This window comes from Bufo bufo, chromosome 7 (assembly GCF_905171765.1).
Source record: "Bufo bufo chromosome 7, aBufBuf1.1, whole genome shotgun sequence".
NCBI lineage: Eukaryota > Metazoa > Chordata > Amphibia > Anura > Bufonidae > Bufo > Bufo bufo.
This window is the reverse complement of record NC_053395.1, coordinates 146,536,578-146,554,624: the sequence shown is the minus strand read 5'-3', so window position 1 is coordinate 146,554,624 and position 18,047 is coordinate 146,536,578. Positions and strand designations below refer to the sequence as shown.

The 18,047-nt window shown below is 46.3% G+C and overlaps 1 protein-coding gene across 1 annotated transcript in view; it reads left to right on the top strand.

The window, feature by feature from the left end:
- The window catches only part of LOC121008796 (uncharacterized protein KIAA2012 homolog), a 30,065-nt gene extending 26,124 nt beyond the window's left edge, over positions 1-3,941 (top strand). Inside the window, exon 8 of the mRNA XM_040441489.1 lies at positions 3,575-3,941. Within this exon, the coding sequence (XP_040297423.1) occupies positions 3,575-3,734 (160 nt within the window). The 3' untranslated portion in view covers positions 3,735-3,941. The remainder of the gene's footprint in view (positions 1-3,574) is intronic.
- The last annotated feature ends 14,106 nt before the right edge of the window (positions 3,942-18,047 follow it).

Below are 18,047 nucleotides of genomic sequence, written 5' to 3'. Positions count from 1 at the left end.
ATCATTGGTGGCCAGTGTGCTCCCCCCCCTCTATTGTTTTAATATCATTGGTGGCCAGTGTGCGGCCTCCCCCCCCCCCCCCGATCATTGGTGGCAGCGGAGAGTTCCGATCTGAGTCCCAGTTTAATCGCTGGGGCTCCGATCGGTAACCATGGCAACCAGGACGCTACTGCAGTCCTGGTTGCCATGGTTACTTAGCAATGTTAGAAGCATCATACTTACCTGCTGCGCTGTCTGTGACCGGCCGGGAGCTCCTCCTACTGGTAAGTGACAGGTCTGTGCGGCGCATTGCTTAATGATCTGTCACTTACCAGTAGGAGGAGCTCCCGGCCGGTCACAGACAGCGCAGCAGGTAAGTATGATGCTTCTAATATTGCTAAGTAACCATGGCAACCGGGACTGCAGTAGCGTCCTGGTTGCCATGGTTACCGATCGGAGCCCCAGCGATTAAACTGGGACTCTGATCGGAACTCTCCGCTGCCACCAATGATCGGGGAGAGGGGAGGCCGCACACTGGCCACCAATGATATTAAAACAATAGAGGCGGGGCCGGGGGGGGGGGCGCACACTGGCCACCAATGATAATACAATAGAGGGGGGTCCGGGGGTGGGGCGCACACTGGCCACCAATGATAATACAATAGAGGGGGGTCCGGGGGGGGGGGCACACTGGCCACCAATGATAATACAATAGGGGGAGGGGCCGGGGGGCGCACACTGGCCACCAATGATAATACAATAGAGGGAGGGAGGGGGGGCCGCACACTGGCCACCAATGATAATACAATAGAGGGGGGTCCAGGGGGGGGGGCGCACACTGGCCACCAATGATATTAAAACAATAGAGGCGGGGCCGGGGGGGGGGGCGCACACTGGCCACCAATGATAATACAATAGAGGGGGGTCCGGGGGGGGCCCGCACTGGCCACCAATGATAATACAATAGAGGGAGGGAGGGGGGGCCGCACACTGGCCACCAATGATAATACAATAGAGGGGGGTCCGAGGGGGGGGGGGGGGCGCACACTGGCCACCAATGATAATACAATAGAGGGGGGGGGCGCACACTGGCCACCAATGATATTAATACAATAGAGGGAGGGGGGGCCGCACACTGGCTACGAATGATAATACACTAAAGGGAGGGAGGGGGGGGGGCTGCACTGGCCACCAATGATATTAATACAATAGAGGGAGGGGGGGCCGCACTGGTCACCAATGAAATTAAAACTGGGGAGGGAGGGGGGGGTCTGCCCCCTGCTGCCTGGCAGCCCCTGATCTCTTACAGGGGGCTATGATACGCACAATTAATCCCTTCAGGTGCAGCACCTGAGGGGTTAATTGTGCGGATCACAGCCCCGTGTAAGAGATCGGGTGCTGCCAGGCAGCAGGGGGCAGTCATGTACACAGTTCGTAGTATATTCTAACTAGAAGCGTCCCCATCACTATGGGAACGCCTCTGTGTTAGAATATACTGTCGGATTTGAGTTTTCACAAAGTGAAAACTCAGCTCTGAAAAAGCTTTTATGCAGACGGATCTTCGGATCCGTCTGTATGAAAGTAGCCTACGGACACGGATGCCAATCTTGTGTGCATCTGTGTTTTTTCACTGACCCATTGACTTGAATGGGTCCGTGAACCGTTGTCTGTCAAAAAAATAGGACAGGTCTTATTTTTTTTGACGGACAGGATACACTGATCACGGCCGCGGATGACAAACGGTGCATTTTCCGAGTTTTCAACGGACCCATTGAAAGTCAATGGGTCTGCAGAAAATCACGGGAAACGGAACAACGGCCACGGGTGCACACAACGGTCGTGTGCATGAGGCCTTATACGAACCCTCTTCCTCCCCCAAATTAGATTGTTTATTAAGACTTCGAATCTATATAAAAAAAAAAAAAGGCGTCCTCTATCCAAATGGGGCAGGCACAGATTGGGTACAGAACCAGAGGTAGTATGATCATTTTCACTAGTGCTAATCGATCCAATTGGGATATTAACAATTTTTGCCAAGCTCTAATTTTCCCCTTTACTTTGTCTATTACCGGGGAAAATAACACAGTACTAGCTAACTAAGGCCTCATGCACACGGCCGTGTTCCGCGGCAGAGAGTGGTCCGTGGTAACCCGGCCGGGATTCCTTCTGACAGCAGGAGCGCACGGCGTCATTGGTTGCTATGACGCCGTGCGCTTCATGCCGCCGCTGCTGTACAGTGATACACTGGTATGATCTATACCAGTGTATCACTGTACAGCAGCGGCGGCGGCATGAAGCGCACGGCGTCATAGCAACCAATGACGCCGTGCGCTCCTGCTGTCAGAAGGAATCCCAGCCGGGTTACCACGGACCACTCTCGGCCGCGGAACACTACCGTGTGCATGAGGAGGCCTAAGGGTTATCATTAGAGATGAGTGAATTTGATATTTTTGAAATTCGTTCACGCTTCATTTGGTGGTAAAAGCAGAATTGCGTTTCGGATTCCGTTACCACGGACCATAACACAATTCTATGACAGAATACATAACGGAATGCCTCTAAAGGCATGAAGGTTATTCATTCCATCATAACAGAAGTCTATGGGCTGCAAGACGGATCCGTCCCGGATCAGCTATGCAGGCCATAGACTTCTATTATGATGGAATGAATAACGGAATGCCTCTAAAGGCATTCTGTCATAGAATTGCGTTATGGTCCGTGGTAACTGAATCCATAACGCAATTCTGCTTTTACCACCAAACGAAGCGTGAACGAATTTCATAACATGAAATTCTCTCTCATCTCTAGTTATCATGTATGGCACTAAGTGCTCGATAATTAGCACTGTGTCTAATAAATCACCATGCAACACGCTTGGTCTAGGACACCAATATTTATCATATTCATAAATACAATGCTGTAAGGGATTTAATATTGGGACTGAAAGACCAGGTGATCATCACCGACATAGGTACCACAGAGGCAGATCGTGCAGCTGTTATGAGCCCCTAGAGAGTTAGGGCCATTTCAGTTGATCCTGTCCCCATTTTCATGGGTGGTGAGAACCTGCACAAAGGACACAGGGTTGCAATCTTGGAAAACAGGGATGTAGAAAATGTACTCGAGTCATGACATGTAGATATAGGCACAAAGGCCTCCTGTCACATCAAGCAAACATAATAGTAACCTAATTTTTTTATCATTACTGTGTCACCCCGTCCTTTATATACTCCACTGTGTATACGTAGAATTACACTTAGGGTCCATTCACACGTCCGTATCTGTGTTTGCGGATCTGCAAAACACGGACACCGGCAATGTGTGTTCCACATTTTGCGCACCGCACAACGCCGACACTCTCATAGAAAATGCCTTTTCTTGTCCGCAATTGCAGACAAGAATAGGACATGTTCTATTTTTGCAGATGAGGACAGCACATTCCAGCCCCACTGAAAATGAATGGGTCCGCACCTGTTCTGCAAAATTATGGAGCAGATGCGGACCCATTTTGCGGATGTGTGAATGGACCCTTATGATTCTACAAGAAAATTATGGAGTTGTGTGTAGATGGCTAATACATCATTTATCTTCACAGGCAAACAGCAGCTCTGGAGCAACAGCTGCAGTTTAATCGAGGGCTTCTGCAGGAATCAGTTGGCATGGACCAGACACAAGGCATCTCCAGACCTTGGGTTTTCTCCTATTTTGAGTTTCTGGAGCTACTTGGAATGCCTCTTCCAGTAGAAGGGGAGTAAGCTGAAAAATACAACACACGTCTACATAGTAAATCTACAGGTTCAAATGAGGATTTCCCTATTCAACTGAAATGGGTGAAACACCTAAAATATTGGGAAAAAAAGGCATGATATGAATTTCCATTTACCAGCTAGAAAATGGATTACAGCCTCAGTCCCACAACTAGTATTGCATAGTAACATATTACCACATACTTTAAATAAAAAATACACGTGTAAATTTGCAGCTTTTTGGCACCACAATTGTCTTGGTACAATCGTATTATTTGTATGCACTTGTACATCCTATTTTCTATCCTTTTCACATTGCTTTGAGAAATCAATGCACAATTCACAAAGATATCCGAGAATATGTAAACTTAAAGTGGCACTTTACTTTCATTAAATTTTGATATGTTATTGGCAGGGTGGATTTGATTTAAATCACTAGTCAGTAAGGCTTGATTTAAATCATAGTTTTCTACATAAAGACTAATTCTTGCTGGTATAACTTATAATATGCAAGTAGATGAAGATTTTTAGAATAACTTTTCATATTAGTTTGATTCTGCATTCATAGGTTTGTAGAAGTTAGGATTAAGGTCTTTTTCTCAACTCTGTTCATGTTATAACATTTTTGCTGTGAAGAGGCATGTGATCTCTGCTAAGTCAAATTCAGTTTTGAGAACTGCAAAAGTAAACCAAGCATCTGTGATAATATCTTGTAGGCAGAGAAACTGCCCAATAATCTTACAAAAACCTCTGGAAAAGCATGACATTGTGAATGGATTAATGGAATTTATTTTACCAAAAAAATTACACATATAGAAACATAGAATGTGTCAGCAGATAAGAACCATTTGGCCCATCTAGTCTGCCCAATATACTGAATACTCTGAATAGCCCTTGGCCCTATCTTATATGAAGGATGGCCTTATGCCTATCCCATGCATGCTTATACTCCTTCACTGTATTTGCAGCTACCACTTCTGCAGGAAGGCTATTCCATGCATCCACTACTCTCTCAGTAAAGTAATACTTCCTGATATTACTTTTAAACCTTTGCCCCTCCAATTTAAAACTAGGTCCTCTTGTAGCAGTTTTTCTTCTTCTAAATATTCTCTCCTCTTTACCTTGTTGATTCACTTTATGTATTTAAAAGTTTCTATCATATCCCCTCTGTCTCGTCTTTCTTCCAAGCTATACATGTTAAGGTTCCAAGCTATACATGTTAAGGTCCTTTAATCTTTCCTGGTAAGTTTTATCCTACAATCCATGTACTAGTTTAGTAGCTCTTCTCTGAACTCTCTCCAAAGTATCAATATCCTTCTGGAGATATGGTCTCCAGTACTGCGCACAATACTCCAAATGAGGTCTCACTAGTGCTCTGTAGAGCGGCATGAGCACCTCCCTCTTTCTACTGGTAATGCCTCTCCCTATACACCCAAGCATTCTGCTAGCATTTCCTGCTGCTCTATGACATTGTCTGCCTACCTTTAAGTCTTCTGAAATAACGACCCCTAAATCCCTTTCCTGAGGTTAGGACTGTATCACTGATTTTATATTCTGCTCTTGGGTGCATTATCTTGCACTTATCAACATTACATTTTAGTTGCCAGATTTTTGACCATTCCTCTAGTTTTCCTAAATCCTTTTCCATTTGGTAAATCCCTCCAGGAACATCAACCCTGTTCCAAATCTTTGTGTCATCAGCAAAAAGGCCTTACCATCGAGGCCTTCTGCAATTTCACTGATAAAGATATTAAACAATATGGGTCCCAGAACAGATCCCTGAGGTACCCCACTGGTAACAAGACCATGGTCTGAATATACTCCATTGACTACAACCCTCTGTTGTCTGTCCCTCAGCCACTGCCTAATCCATTCAACAAGATGGGAGTCCACGTACAGCCTTATTCTACATAATTAAAAAACTAATCTTTATTTCATGATGGAATAACCTTTGGATGATAATATATTTTCCTCACAAAGGATTTTATATAAAAAAAATTTAAAAAAAATCAGATTTTTTTTTTTAAATCTGATTTTTTTATTAAATCATTGATTTTTTATCCACCCTGGTTATTGGGATTGGTGTAGGTCTGAGCTCAGAGACCCAATGATTTCAGTGGGCTGTCAGTTCTAGGCTAGCATACAGTACCGACAGGCCAAACCTCGCGACAGTGCTGCAAGAGACATTAATCTGATGAGAATAGCTGGCCCCGGCCTCCTCCTGAGAATGACTGACAGGAAAGACTCTCAACAGACCCATCTCTTACAGTGCTAGCAGGTTCAGCATGTCAGAACTGTATACTAGCCTGAAAGTGACAGCCTGATGAAATCATGAAAGCAAAGGGTCTATCACTATACTATACTGACCTGAGTGAGAGCAGAATAGCATAGTAGAGGTGACAGGTTCCCTTTAAAGGGAACCTGTCACCAGTTTTATGGTGTCCTAACTAAGGGCAACATAAATAAGTGACTGATTCTCTTAGCAAAATGCTGGGTCACTTTCTTTAATTTACCCAGTCAATCTGCCAACATCTTGTATTGAAAAGCTCCAGCTGATAATGAGGAGTCCTGAATATTCATGAGCTCCTGACTCTCCCCGCCCACCTGCTGCTGAATGACAGATTTTTTTTCCCATATGAATCAGCAGCAGGTGGGCAGGGGAGTGGCTATAGCTCTGAATTAAATATACGCTGACTCCATGACATCACGCTGGACTCAAATCAGCTCATTAGCATGCTGCATCTTTGTGTGTATATTATGAAGTAACCATCTGTCACACCAGTAAGTGAATACATCGAAGGTACTTTTTAGTAGTTAATGATTGTATATAATTAGTTGATTATAATCAAATATCCACATGACAGGTTCCCTTTAAGTAAGGCTCTCTAGAGCAGAAATATTGCACTATTCTTGTTTAATGAATAAAGGATTTTCCTGTGGATGCTATTTTTTTTAACCCATCTGTACTGTATATAGACCCTGGTGTTAGTTAATACAGTTAAAAAAAACTGAATTTTTGTACTCACCGTAATATCCTTTTCTCGTAGGATGCATTGGGGGACACAGCACCATGGGTATATGCCCAGCTGCCACTAGGAGGCTTACACTAAAAGGAAAAAAAGTGTTGGCTCCTCCCTCTGCACATGCAGGAGCAAACCAGTAGGTAGAAAAGCAGTAGGAGCACAACTGAAAAAGATGAGAATCCAACAAGTCGTAAACCAGGGAGGACCAACAATTGAAAAAAAACCCTGAAGAATCCGGAAGGCTATAACTTAAAACGATCCAAAGAGGGTGGGATCTGTGTCCCCCAATGCATCCTACGAGAAAAGGATTTTACGGCGAGTACAAAAATCCAGTTTTCTCGTGAATGGCATTGGGAGACACAGCACCATGGGACATCCTAAAGCAGTTCACGAGGGAGGGCAGAAACAGCCATGCAAAGCATCTAACTCACAGCTGCTTGCGAAACCCTGCGACCCAGACTGGCATCAGCAGAGTCCAAGGAGTAGATGTGGTAAAACTTCGAAAACGTATGGACAGAGGCTCAGGTAGTGGCCTTGCAGACCTGGGAAGCCGAGGCCTCATGTCGAACCACCCAAGAAGCCCCGACCGCCCTAGTGGAGTGAGCGGTCAACCGAAAGGGAGGAACACTACCCTTTGCCACATAGGCCTCCTTGACAGCCGACCGAATCCAACGGGATATGGTGGCCTTGGAAGCTTGCAGGCCCTTACGAGGGCCCTCAAGGACTACAAAGAAGGGAGTCCGACCAGCGGAAGGACTCAGTCAACCGAAGGTAGAGGCGAACGCCCTAACAACGTCCAAACGGTGGAGAGAACGGTCTCTAGGATGAGAGGGGTTAGGGCAGAAGGATGGAAGAACAATCTCCTCATTAATGTGGAATGAGGACACCACCTTAGGGACCGGACACAGAACCACCTTGTCCTGATGGAACACCAGGAAGGGGGACCTGCAAGAGAGCGCAGTCAGTTCAGAGACTCTGCAGATGGAGGTAATCGCCACAAGAAAGGCGACCTTAAAAGAAACGAAGGAAAGAGAGATATCCTTCAAGGGCTCAAAGGGAGAGGCTTGAAGAGCGTCAAGGACAAGGTTCAAGTCCCACAGGAGAACGAAAAGGCAGAACACGGTGAGCAACCCCCTGGAGAAAGGTTCTCACTTGGCGGCGAGAAGCAAGGGTTTCTGGAAGAGAACGGACAGGGCCAAAATCTGATCCTTGAGAGGGGCCAGCCGAAGACCCTCGTCAAAACCAGCCTAGAGGAAAGACAAAATTCTGGAAATAGAGAGGTAAAGAGGGTGAAACTGACCAGCTTCACACCCGGAGAAATAAGCCCTCCAGGTACGGTGATAAATTTTTGATGATGAAAAGGAGGTCAGGACGTAGAGGAAGCCGCCACGGAGCGCTGGCGAGCAGAAACAGAAGATCTGCGTACCATGCTCTGCAAGGCCAGTCCGGGGCCACCAGAATCGCCAGGACCTGAGCCGCCTTCAGGTGTTTGAGGACCCTGGGAAGGAGCGGGATGGGAGGAAAGAAGTATAAGAGGCTGAACTGGGACCAAGGAAGGACCAGAGCATCTGAAACCAGCGCATGAGGGTCCCGAGACCTTGCAAAGTAACGCAGAAGTACTAATCAGCTGAACATGATGTTCACGTTGTATTTCGGCGGTGATTCCTTGGATTTTTTGGATGTAAGGGTCACCGCCGAGAATGGTACCCTTTGCACCACAGGCTTTCGCAAGCCCACTGCCACCAATTCGCTGCTCCATCAGACCAGTTTCCATCCCTCCGCAGTAAAGGACGCAGTCCCATTCGAGCAGTTCATCCGTCTCCGCAGAATAAATAGCACAGACGATGGCTATTTTAGTCAGGCCCATCAACTTAAGGAAAGATTCTTAGAAAGGGGCTACCCATGTACGGACATCCTTGAAGCCTTGCACCGTGCCAGTCAGTATACACGCCATAATCTCCTGGATGACAGAATGAAAGAGCGTGATAGTGACAGATTCGCGCTTGCTTTTAAGTTCAGTCCTGCTGCTGATATAGTAAGACGTGTAGTGCTAAATAATTGGGACCTCCTCAAGGGCGACTCTAGTTTGGGGGACTTGGTTTAAAAAAAAAAAACTGATTATATTTAGAAAATGTCACACCCTCAGAGATAAATTAGTCCATAACGTGGTGAGAAAACCTAAACAATTGGATTGGCTACAAAGTAGGAAGCCACTTGGGAACTTTAAATGTGGCACATGTTTCTTTTGCTCATATAACTCACAGAGCAAGATGTTGCATCTGGGTGAGGTCACTTATAAGGTTAAAGATTTCATCAATTGCCGTACGTCCTTTGTGGTTTATGTCATTACTTGTGTATGTCGCATGTTCTATATTGGAAAAACTATAAGACCTCTTTTCGAGCGGGTGCGTGAACACCTGGACTCTATTAGAACGGGACGGGGGTCTCCACGCCTAGTTGAACATTTCCGTGCGGTCCATGGTGGTGATCCGTCGTGCCTCTCTTTTGCAGGCATTGAGGCTGTAGGGGCCCATCCCTAGGGGTGGGGACAGCCATCGCCTCTTGCTGCAGCGGGAGGCACGCTGCATCATCAGAACTAAGGCCATGGGTCCGCATGGTCTTAAATGACAAAAACGACATGGCTGTGTTTCTTTGAATATATCCTGTATCCCTGTATATGTATTAATCTATCTTCTCTTTATGTCCTGTTTTACTATGCATCCCAATTTTGAGCTTATCTGCTTATTGATACATTGTTGCGCTGCATGTGTGTACGCATGTGGTCTTGTTGTTTTGCTTTTAATTGCATCTCTGTGCACCTGTGGAGCGTCGCGCCGTCACTATAGCGATGGTCGGGCTGACGCTTATTTGGAGCTCGGCTGTGCGCAGAGACGTCACAGCGTTCCAAGGAAGCGCAAGTTACTGCGCGAAACGGCCGTCACTGCCGACCAGCAGTGGAGTGCACACCCGCTCCCCAGCCTGCCTATCTTAATGTTCATATGAATGAATAAAGTATTGAAGTTTTTCACATGACAGTAGTGGGTGCCGCAATCCTTTTTACTTACTACTTTATCTCCATTAAGAGTCTGCTTGAGCTCCGTGCTGAGCACCACATGATCCTGTCAGCAGCTGTTGAGCCACGGCTACATTGTTTCTATTGGGGTGTTTCTTAGGCGTTTGTGCAGCAGTGCCGCCGATTTTTCCTTCTGTTCCTGATCGCGAAGTAACGCAGAAGATTGTGGTTCAGACGGGAAGCAAAGATGTCCACATCCAGAGAGCCCCAACGCTGACAGAGTTGTAGGAACACCTCTGGGTGAAGGGCCCACTCGCCTGGGTCAGGGCATTGGCAACTGAGGGAGTCTGCTGCCCGATTGTCGACCCCGGGGATGTGAACTGCGGAGAGGACCGGAACAAAGTCCTCCGCCCACCGTAGTATGCGTGAGGCCTCTTCCATGACCCTCACGCTTCTGGTGCCCCCTGGTGGTTCAGGTAAGCCACAGAAGTGGAGTTGTCAGTTTAGATCCAGACTGGGAGTCCGGTGAGAAGGTGCGTCCAGTGAGAGTGATAAAAATCGCCCTGAGCTCCACGATGTTGATGTGCAGGGAGGATTCCACCGCTGACCACAGGCCCTGGGCAGTGAGGGACCCAAAGACAGCTCCCCAACCCACCAGGCTGGCATCTGTGGAAATCACCCACCAAGAAGAAAGGACTTGCCGAGAGAGCGCATGCGAGGTAGCAGCCACCAGCTCAACTCCCTGCGGACAAGAGGGGAAAGTTGAACCAGGCGGTCGAGGCACGACTGGGACTTATCCCAGCTGGACAGGATCGCCAGCTGAAGAGGTCGGCAGTGGAATTGAGCAAAGGGAATCACCTCGAAAGAGGCAACCATCCGGCCCAGAACCCAGGTAGGGAATCGCCGCCACTTCCCTGGTACAGAGGAGAGCGATAAGGGGAGCCAGGACCTTCGTGAAGACCCTTGGGGCAGACGCTAAACCGAAGGGTAGAGCCACAAACTGGAAATGCAGAGAACCTACCGTGAAGTGAAGGAACCGCTGATGGGCCAAGGCTATGGGGACGTAAAGGTATGTGTCCTGTATGTTGATGGACAACAGAAACTCGCCCTCCTCCAGGAAGGCAATCGCTGACCTGAGCGACTACATGCAGAAGTGTCGGGTCCGGACAGGGCGGTTGAGTGCCTTCAGATCCGGGATAGGGCGGAGGGATCAGTCCTTCTTGGGACCTGTGAAGAGATTTGAGTAAAATCCCTGGAAGCATTGCAAATCGGGGACTGGAACGATTACTTCGAGGGATTGAAGGGAATGAATGGCTTGGGAAAAAAAATAAAAAATGCCGCCTTTGTGGGAGATGACATGAAAAACCGACCGGATGGAAGGGTGGAACACTATCTTGTAGCCGGAGGAAACGACCTCCAGAACCCATGCGTCATCTATGCTTGCGCGCCAAATCTCCCCCCCCCCCCCCCCCACTCCAAAGCGCAGTGATGCAGAAGAGGTTTTTGCAGACCGGGGTTTGGAAGGCTTGGGGCGAGAATGGCAGGTGGGCCTGGCTTTGAAGGAAGGCCCCACCGACTTTTTGTCCAAGCGGTAAGAGGAGTCCCGAAAGGAACAAAAAATTTTGGACTGCGAAGCCGCCAAGAGAAGGCGACAGTGGCTTTGGGGGTGGAGGAGGGAGCTTTTTCCTCCCGTGGCTTCGGAGATAAGTTCCCCCAGGCGTATCCCCAAATAATTTTTCGCCCTGAAAAGGGAGAGAGATGAGCGCCTTCTTTGAGACCGCATCTGCCGCCCATATATGGAGCCAGACTGTACGGCGGATGGCCACAGAATTAACAGCTGACCTGGTGTCAGAGCAGGGGCGTGCCCCTTCAGCAACATGGTCCCTGCATGGGGCTGAAACTGACACAAGTTGAGCAGGCAAGCGATCAAGCGACTGCACCATGGACCGGGAGAGGCTGGCAAGATTCCCAATGGCTTAGGACAGTGAGGCGGCCCAATCAAGAGGGACCGACACCACAGAGGGGACCAAGGCATCAGGAGGGGGCATGTGGTTAAGGCAATGCGCACAGAGCGAGCTAGATTGCGGGGTACACAAGGCCTTATTGCATCAGGAGCACATATAATAACAGCTACCCCAATAGGCACCCGGGTTTGGGGGTCTTCTCTGGGCGAGGACATGCTGGCAGGAGAAGAAAATTTTGAAGAGGGAGGGGGGGGGGGGGGGGGAAATAAAAAATAAAATAAAGGGTTAGCCAGGAAAGGCTATCCTACCAGGCCCCAGATGCTGTGTCCCAAGATGCGCTGCAGCAGCTAAGGAAGATCACTGGTTGGAGCAAGATGGAGTGTCTTCCTCTTCAGAAGCAGCAGAAGATACCGCCCTTCTTTAGAAGAGCCCGCACTTAGCATGGATACTTCGCCTGCCTCAGAAGGCCCCTCCCGATGTGAGGAGGAAGAGCTGCGCCAAAGCCCAAGATGGAAGAGGGGTGGGACAAGGGCGTGACCTAGCAGTTCGAAAAGCCGGGGGCTAAATTAGAGAAAAAAAGGCCAGGCCGGAGGTCCGGACGTCGTGGGAGAGCACCCTAACAGGGAAAAGGTTGCTGACCCCAGCGGGGGAGACACGACACCCCAGGTAACAGAACTGGGGCCCTGGAAGGCAATGGGTCCAACCGGCAGGCTGGAGAAAAATGAGGTATTTGTGGCCAGAGAATCGATTAACCAACCACCCATACTGCCACATGAACGGTCCCTTAAAGTGCCCCTGCTGATTGTTCTCCAGGGACGGAATAGACGCCCTGGCCAGGAGGTGTAAAGGGATGGTTACAGTACTTACCCTCTGTCGTCTTCAGGCGCCGCAGGGTAACCATATCAGCAGACTCAACACGGGACCCGTGGGAATGCTGGCAAGCCACTGCGGAGGCAGTAATGGGGACTGGGTGACCGGCGAGGCACTGAAGTAGCGTGCCCGCAAGGGGTGCAACTAAAATGGCAGCCCACGATGGAGCACCCACCTGCAGAAGGAAGAAAAACATCAAGATGAAAAATAAAATAACAGCAAGACCTGCCTCCTATGAACACTAGAAAAAAACTGGTTTGCTCCTGCATGTGCATGCCCAGATGGGAGGAGCCAACACTTTTTCCTTCTAGTGTCAGCTGGGCATATACCCATGGTGCTGTGTGCCCCAATGCCATTCACGAGAAATTAGATAAGTCCATCAAGTTCAACCAAGGGATAGGTGAATCCCAGCAGGAAGCGAGACTCCGATTTCTACACATTTTCATTAAGCATTAATGTCATTGAGATCAGGTGTTTCAGCCACACAGATTTCAAACTAGTGCATTAATTCAAGCACCTTGTATGGATTGTGACTTTAAATGTAAGTTCACGCAAGTGTGTTCAGTCCAGGACACATGCTCCGATTATGATGTAGGATGCTGCAAGTTTGTGCCCGACCATGGGTCTACAGAACTGTACTCGCATAATGCCATGAGTACAGCACATTAGAGACCCACGGTCAGGTATGAACTGACCGCATCATAAGTCATTAAGATCTGTGAGCTGCGGTCAGTGGAGCAGTGTTTGATCCGGGAAATACAGCCATCATATGGAACGTGTTTCCCGGACCAAAGGCACTTGTGTAAAATTTGCTTAAAAGGGTAGGTTCATGCATGACTGAAAATACAGGGGAAAACGCAGTTATGGTTCTTGACCCACTCCACTGCAAACCCCCCCCCCCCCCCCCCCCCTCCACATATTATATTTGATATCTGCCATGGATTCCACCCTTTCCATTGCAAAGGGTGAAATCCGCAGTGGAGATCTGCAGCATAAGCTGACAGATACTACAGATTTCAAATCCTCACCTTTACTGGCACTGTACGACGCCACAGATTTGGCACATGCAGTTCAGTCGAGTGTGGACATAGCCTAAATGTCACAAGTCAGGCTGGGTTCACATCGCAGTTTAGTTTTTTGTTCTTCTGATGTCAGAAGAACAGAATTTTTTTTTTTTTTTTTGAGCATCTGCGCTCATTTTGCATTTGTTTTGTCAGAGACCCGTTATTTTAGGCAGGAGAAAAAGACCATGCATGTAGAACTTTCCCTGTGTAAAGTAACAGGTCTCTGACAGATCAGAGGAACAAAAAACAAAACTGTGATGTGAACCTGGCCCAAGTACACAAATTCAGAATGGGCCGATAAGCATTGAAGTGCATGCAAATAAAAGTTGACTAACCTTTGTTGCAAGAGAAGACTTTGGAAGTGACAAAAGCAGAAGACCAGTGCTTTATAAAATGGGATTTTAGGTTGTGTTCATGTTTGTGTGAAGTATGAAAATTTCCGTGGTAGTGAAAGGGTCAAAAGGTGGCACAGAAAACGCCAAGACCACACACACAAAAAAAAACAAATGGGGTCATTAATCAAACTAGTGTAAAGCAGAAGTGGCTTTGTTACCCATAGTAACCAGATTCCACCTTTCCTTTTTCACAACTCCTTTAGAAAATGAAAGGAGGAATCTGATTGGTTGCTATGGTCAACTAAGTCAGTTCTACTTTACACCATTTTTTTTATAAATGACCCCAAAAGTGTATAAATCTTGAGTACACAAAGACAAAGTGCTCGCTCTGACCCCAGTGGAAGAAGAAAAAACCTTGCATGGGCTCCTGGAGTATAAAAGACTTGTAATAGAGAAAAAGGTCCAAGAAAGGAAAAATCTTCTAAAACGTACATTAATGTTCATTAAAATGACAGATTACGGTAAGAACCTGGTTGTTCAAAACACGTAGACCATTCTGTTTGCGTTGCTTCTGGATCTGTAATTTTAATGGACATTAATGTAAGTTTTAGAAGATATTCCTTTGCTGGATATTTTTCTCTATTATAAATCGGTAGTTTGCAAACACCTACACTTACAGTCTATGCAGAGAAGCTGTAGGACCAGGACTACGTCGTCACAGGCTAGCAGTCCTCAGATAAAAGCCCAGACCATAATTTTCGCCTACAATAATAATGGATTAGAACGCTCACAACAAAAACTAAATGTGATCTCAGATTTTACAAAGGTTTTTTTTTTTTTTTAATATTACTTCAGCCAATACAGATAATGCACTTTTTTTTCTTTGTTTTCTATTTTCTTAAAACCCATGCCCCACAAAAATAAGAGATACAACAAACAATTCTCTATACATAGGGGATTTTTTTTTTTTTTTTTTTTTTTAGCATGACCACTTCTAAAAACACAACTCCTAACTCTTCTAGGCAGGCGCTGGAACGATGAATGTATGGTGCCAAGGTTATTAGACTTTAATATGAAGCAGAGTCCCCAGTAAGTTCTCTCCTCTTGTCACAAAGTTACCAAGTAGACTCCAAGCTGGATCCTCATAGCCCAGAGGCAAAGATGACAAAAAGGCTTGAACTGGTGAAGTGTGCAGATGCTGCTCATCTTGGTACATAGTGTGGCTGCTGAAATGATGCGATCTTAAGGTGAAGACAGCAAGTGGATTACAACAAGAAAGGAACCCATATGGCGGGGGAGGTAAACAACTTATTACAAAATAAAAAATAATAAAATAAATCCAGAATGTCAAAAATTTCCAAAGGAAAAATAACAAAACGCTAGATCAACGAGTGGCCCCCAGTCTGTTCCTGATAAACCTCAATAACGTCTTCTTCCTCCATGCCCAGCTGTAAGGGAAGAAGTCACAGGTAAGAGAAACCATGGCAGACAGTGTCAACTCTTCAGTCAGATCACATACACACAATGGCATGACGTGGAAATGTCCTCCTGGGAACAGTACCATCTTCTGCTTACTAGTCTCTTGGATTAAGAATAACATGCACACTTTGCCAACATCATCAAAAGCGTACAGTGGTGATGTGACATATTTCCACTCTACAGCCACCTGCATATGGGTTGTCTTCAGAAGACAACCCCTTTAAAATCATACCTAAACCTCCTTCTATTTCAATGAGCTGTGTACACGGAAGTCCATACACAGCCCATCAAAGTCTAAGGAGAAGGTAGGGGAGAGGACACATGCTGCAGCTACTACTGAGAAAGTTCTCTCCAAAGATCTGTATCATTAGGTGAAAACGTATCCAGCTGCCACCTCTTCTGCTGCAAGCCGATCTCTCCTGTATACAATTCAGAGACCATGATCAGGGGCAGCTCTACAAAGCTGAAGGCTTGCTTTTATTCTGTGTAGCAAGCTGTAGTTTTTATTGGTATTTTATTGCGGATGGTGGATCCTGTCTTATCTATACACAGAGGTGATATCATTACAAACAGGTTTAGAATAATATATAACTGCAGTAAAGCGATCAGTACAGACCAAGAAGTGGTGCCAATTATTAGACATAGTGGCCAATGCGAAAACTGCAGAATTTTATCTTTTTTGTTTAATATATGGAATACATGGACAATTAAAAACCATAATAAATTCTTTAAAAATGTGATTTTAACAGCAGGTCCTTTTCTGATGACACATTCCCTGTAATGAAAAAATATTAGAGAGCAGCAGCACTACTTGCAGATGAAGCCGGGTGCAAAATCCTCTAACCTCTGGCTGTAAGGTCAAATAAGTTGTAGATTTTTCAAAGAAGAGGCAGCACTCCAAGATAAGATGAAAAACGACCCGCTTTATTCCCCTGTGCAACGTTTCAACTGCTCATTGCAGTCTTTCTCAAGCATGCTTGAGAAAGACTGCAATGAGCAGTTGAAACGTTGCACAGGGGAATAAAGCGGGTCGTTTTTCATCTTATCTTGGAGTGCTGCCTCTTCTTTGAAAAATCTATCTCTCTCTCTCTATATCTCTATATCTCTCTCTCTCTCTCTCTATATCTCTATCTATATATACATATACACATATACACACACTGTAATAAGTAATCATGGGAAACTTGAATATGCAATCTTCTGTTCGTTTGTACCATAGATTGCAATAGAATACTGTTGCAGTCTATGGGATGTTTTCTGGCAGCCTGTCACGCTCTAGACAGCTTACTGTAACAGGCATTGGAGCGTTTACAAGGCCCTAGGCTGTCACAGCAACTAACTATTCCTAAAAGTGACAGTATTTGGAAAAGCTCTGACCAAGCAGAGTGCAGTGCTCAGCTATCTCTGGCAGTCCCATAGAGAATGAATAGAGTGGCATTGTGCATTCTCCATCAAACGCCAATCAGTCAGAGGAGTTGGGACTGATGGATGTCCCAGAGGTTGGACTCTAATCGATCAGATAATTATCCCTGGGTACAAACTCACTCATACACAATAAGTATGTGGAACTTACTATAATTAAAGGGGTATTCTTATCTCTCTCAATTTCTCCGGCTTCTCTGCAGTTGTGGGGGGGGACTAAGCCTCTTAATTACGTGACTATTGAGAAGTTCATGTTCCCGAAGCCGCTATAAATATTATTACTAATAACTGCAGTCGCTAGCTGAGTAGCAGACACTGGATGCATATGCACCGTTATAGAGAAACTGGTGTCTATGCATTGCTGGAGTGGCTTACTTCCCAGTCAGCAGACTGTAGTTATGTACCATATGTACTCAGCTTACTCTAAAATCAACACCATTATCCGCAGCACATGGTAACCACCCAGATTACAGCTCTTCAACAGGGTGTGCCGAGAACAGCTTCTCCTCTATTGCAGAAGGGAGGGAGATGGCTGGGCATGGAGATGTACAGGACAGCTAACAAGCTACTGCCCAGAAGCCATCCTATACACTGAACTGCAGAGAGGCGGCCAGGCTGGGAGCCTCTGTACATGATCTCCACATGTGTGCTCCCACATACCCCTACAAACTCAGAATCTAAGCAGCGGTATCTGCGCAAGTGCAGCCATGGACCTGCACAGAAAGGTATGAGGCAAAACATCTCTAGAAAGATGGGAAAAAAAAGAAAAAAAAAATGTATTTTCACCTCTTCATTTTCTATAAGGAACAGACTGAAATAGGATCAATGAGATGAAAATACACCCTTAGATCATTCATGGAGGAGTCAGAGAGAGTGTCAGGCACATTGCCTGGTAGGGTTTATCATGCTGAGTAAAATGATATATTTCTTTATGCTATAGCAGATATCAGCAACCTTCTGCAATTCGGCTGCTTGAAACTACAACTCCCAGCATGCACACTTAACTGTTCTTGTAACTCCCATGGAAGTGAAAGGAAGATTCTGGGAGTTGTAGTTTGAGAACAGCTGGAGTGCCAGAGGTTGCCGATCCCTGTTCTATAGGGTGAACTGCTGCTGAGATGTATTACTTTTTATATTTATGCAAAGGCCCTA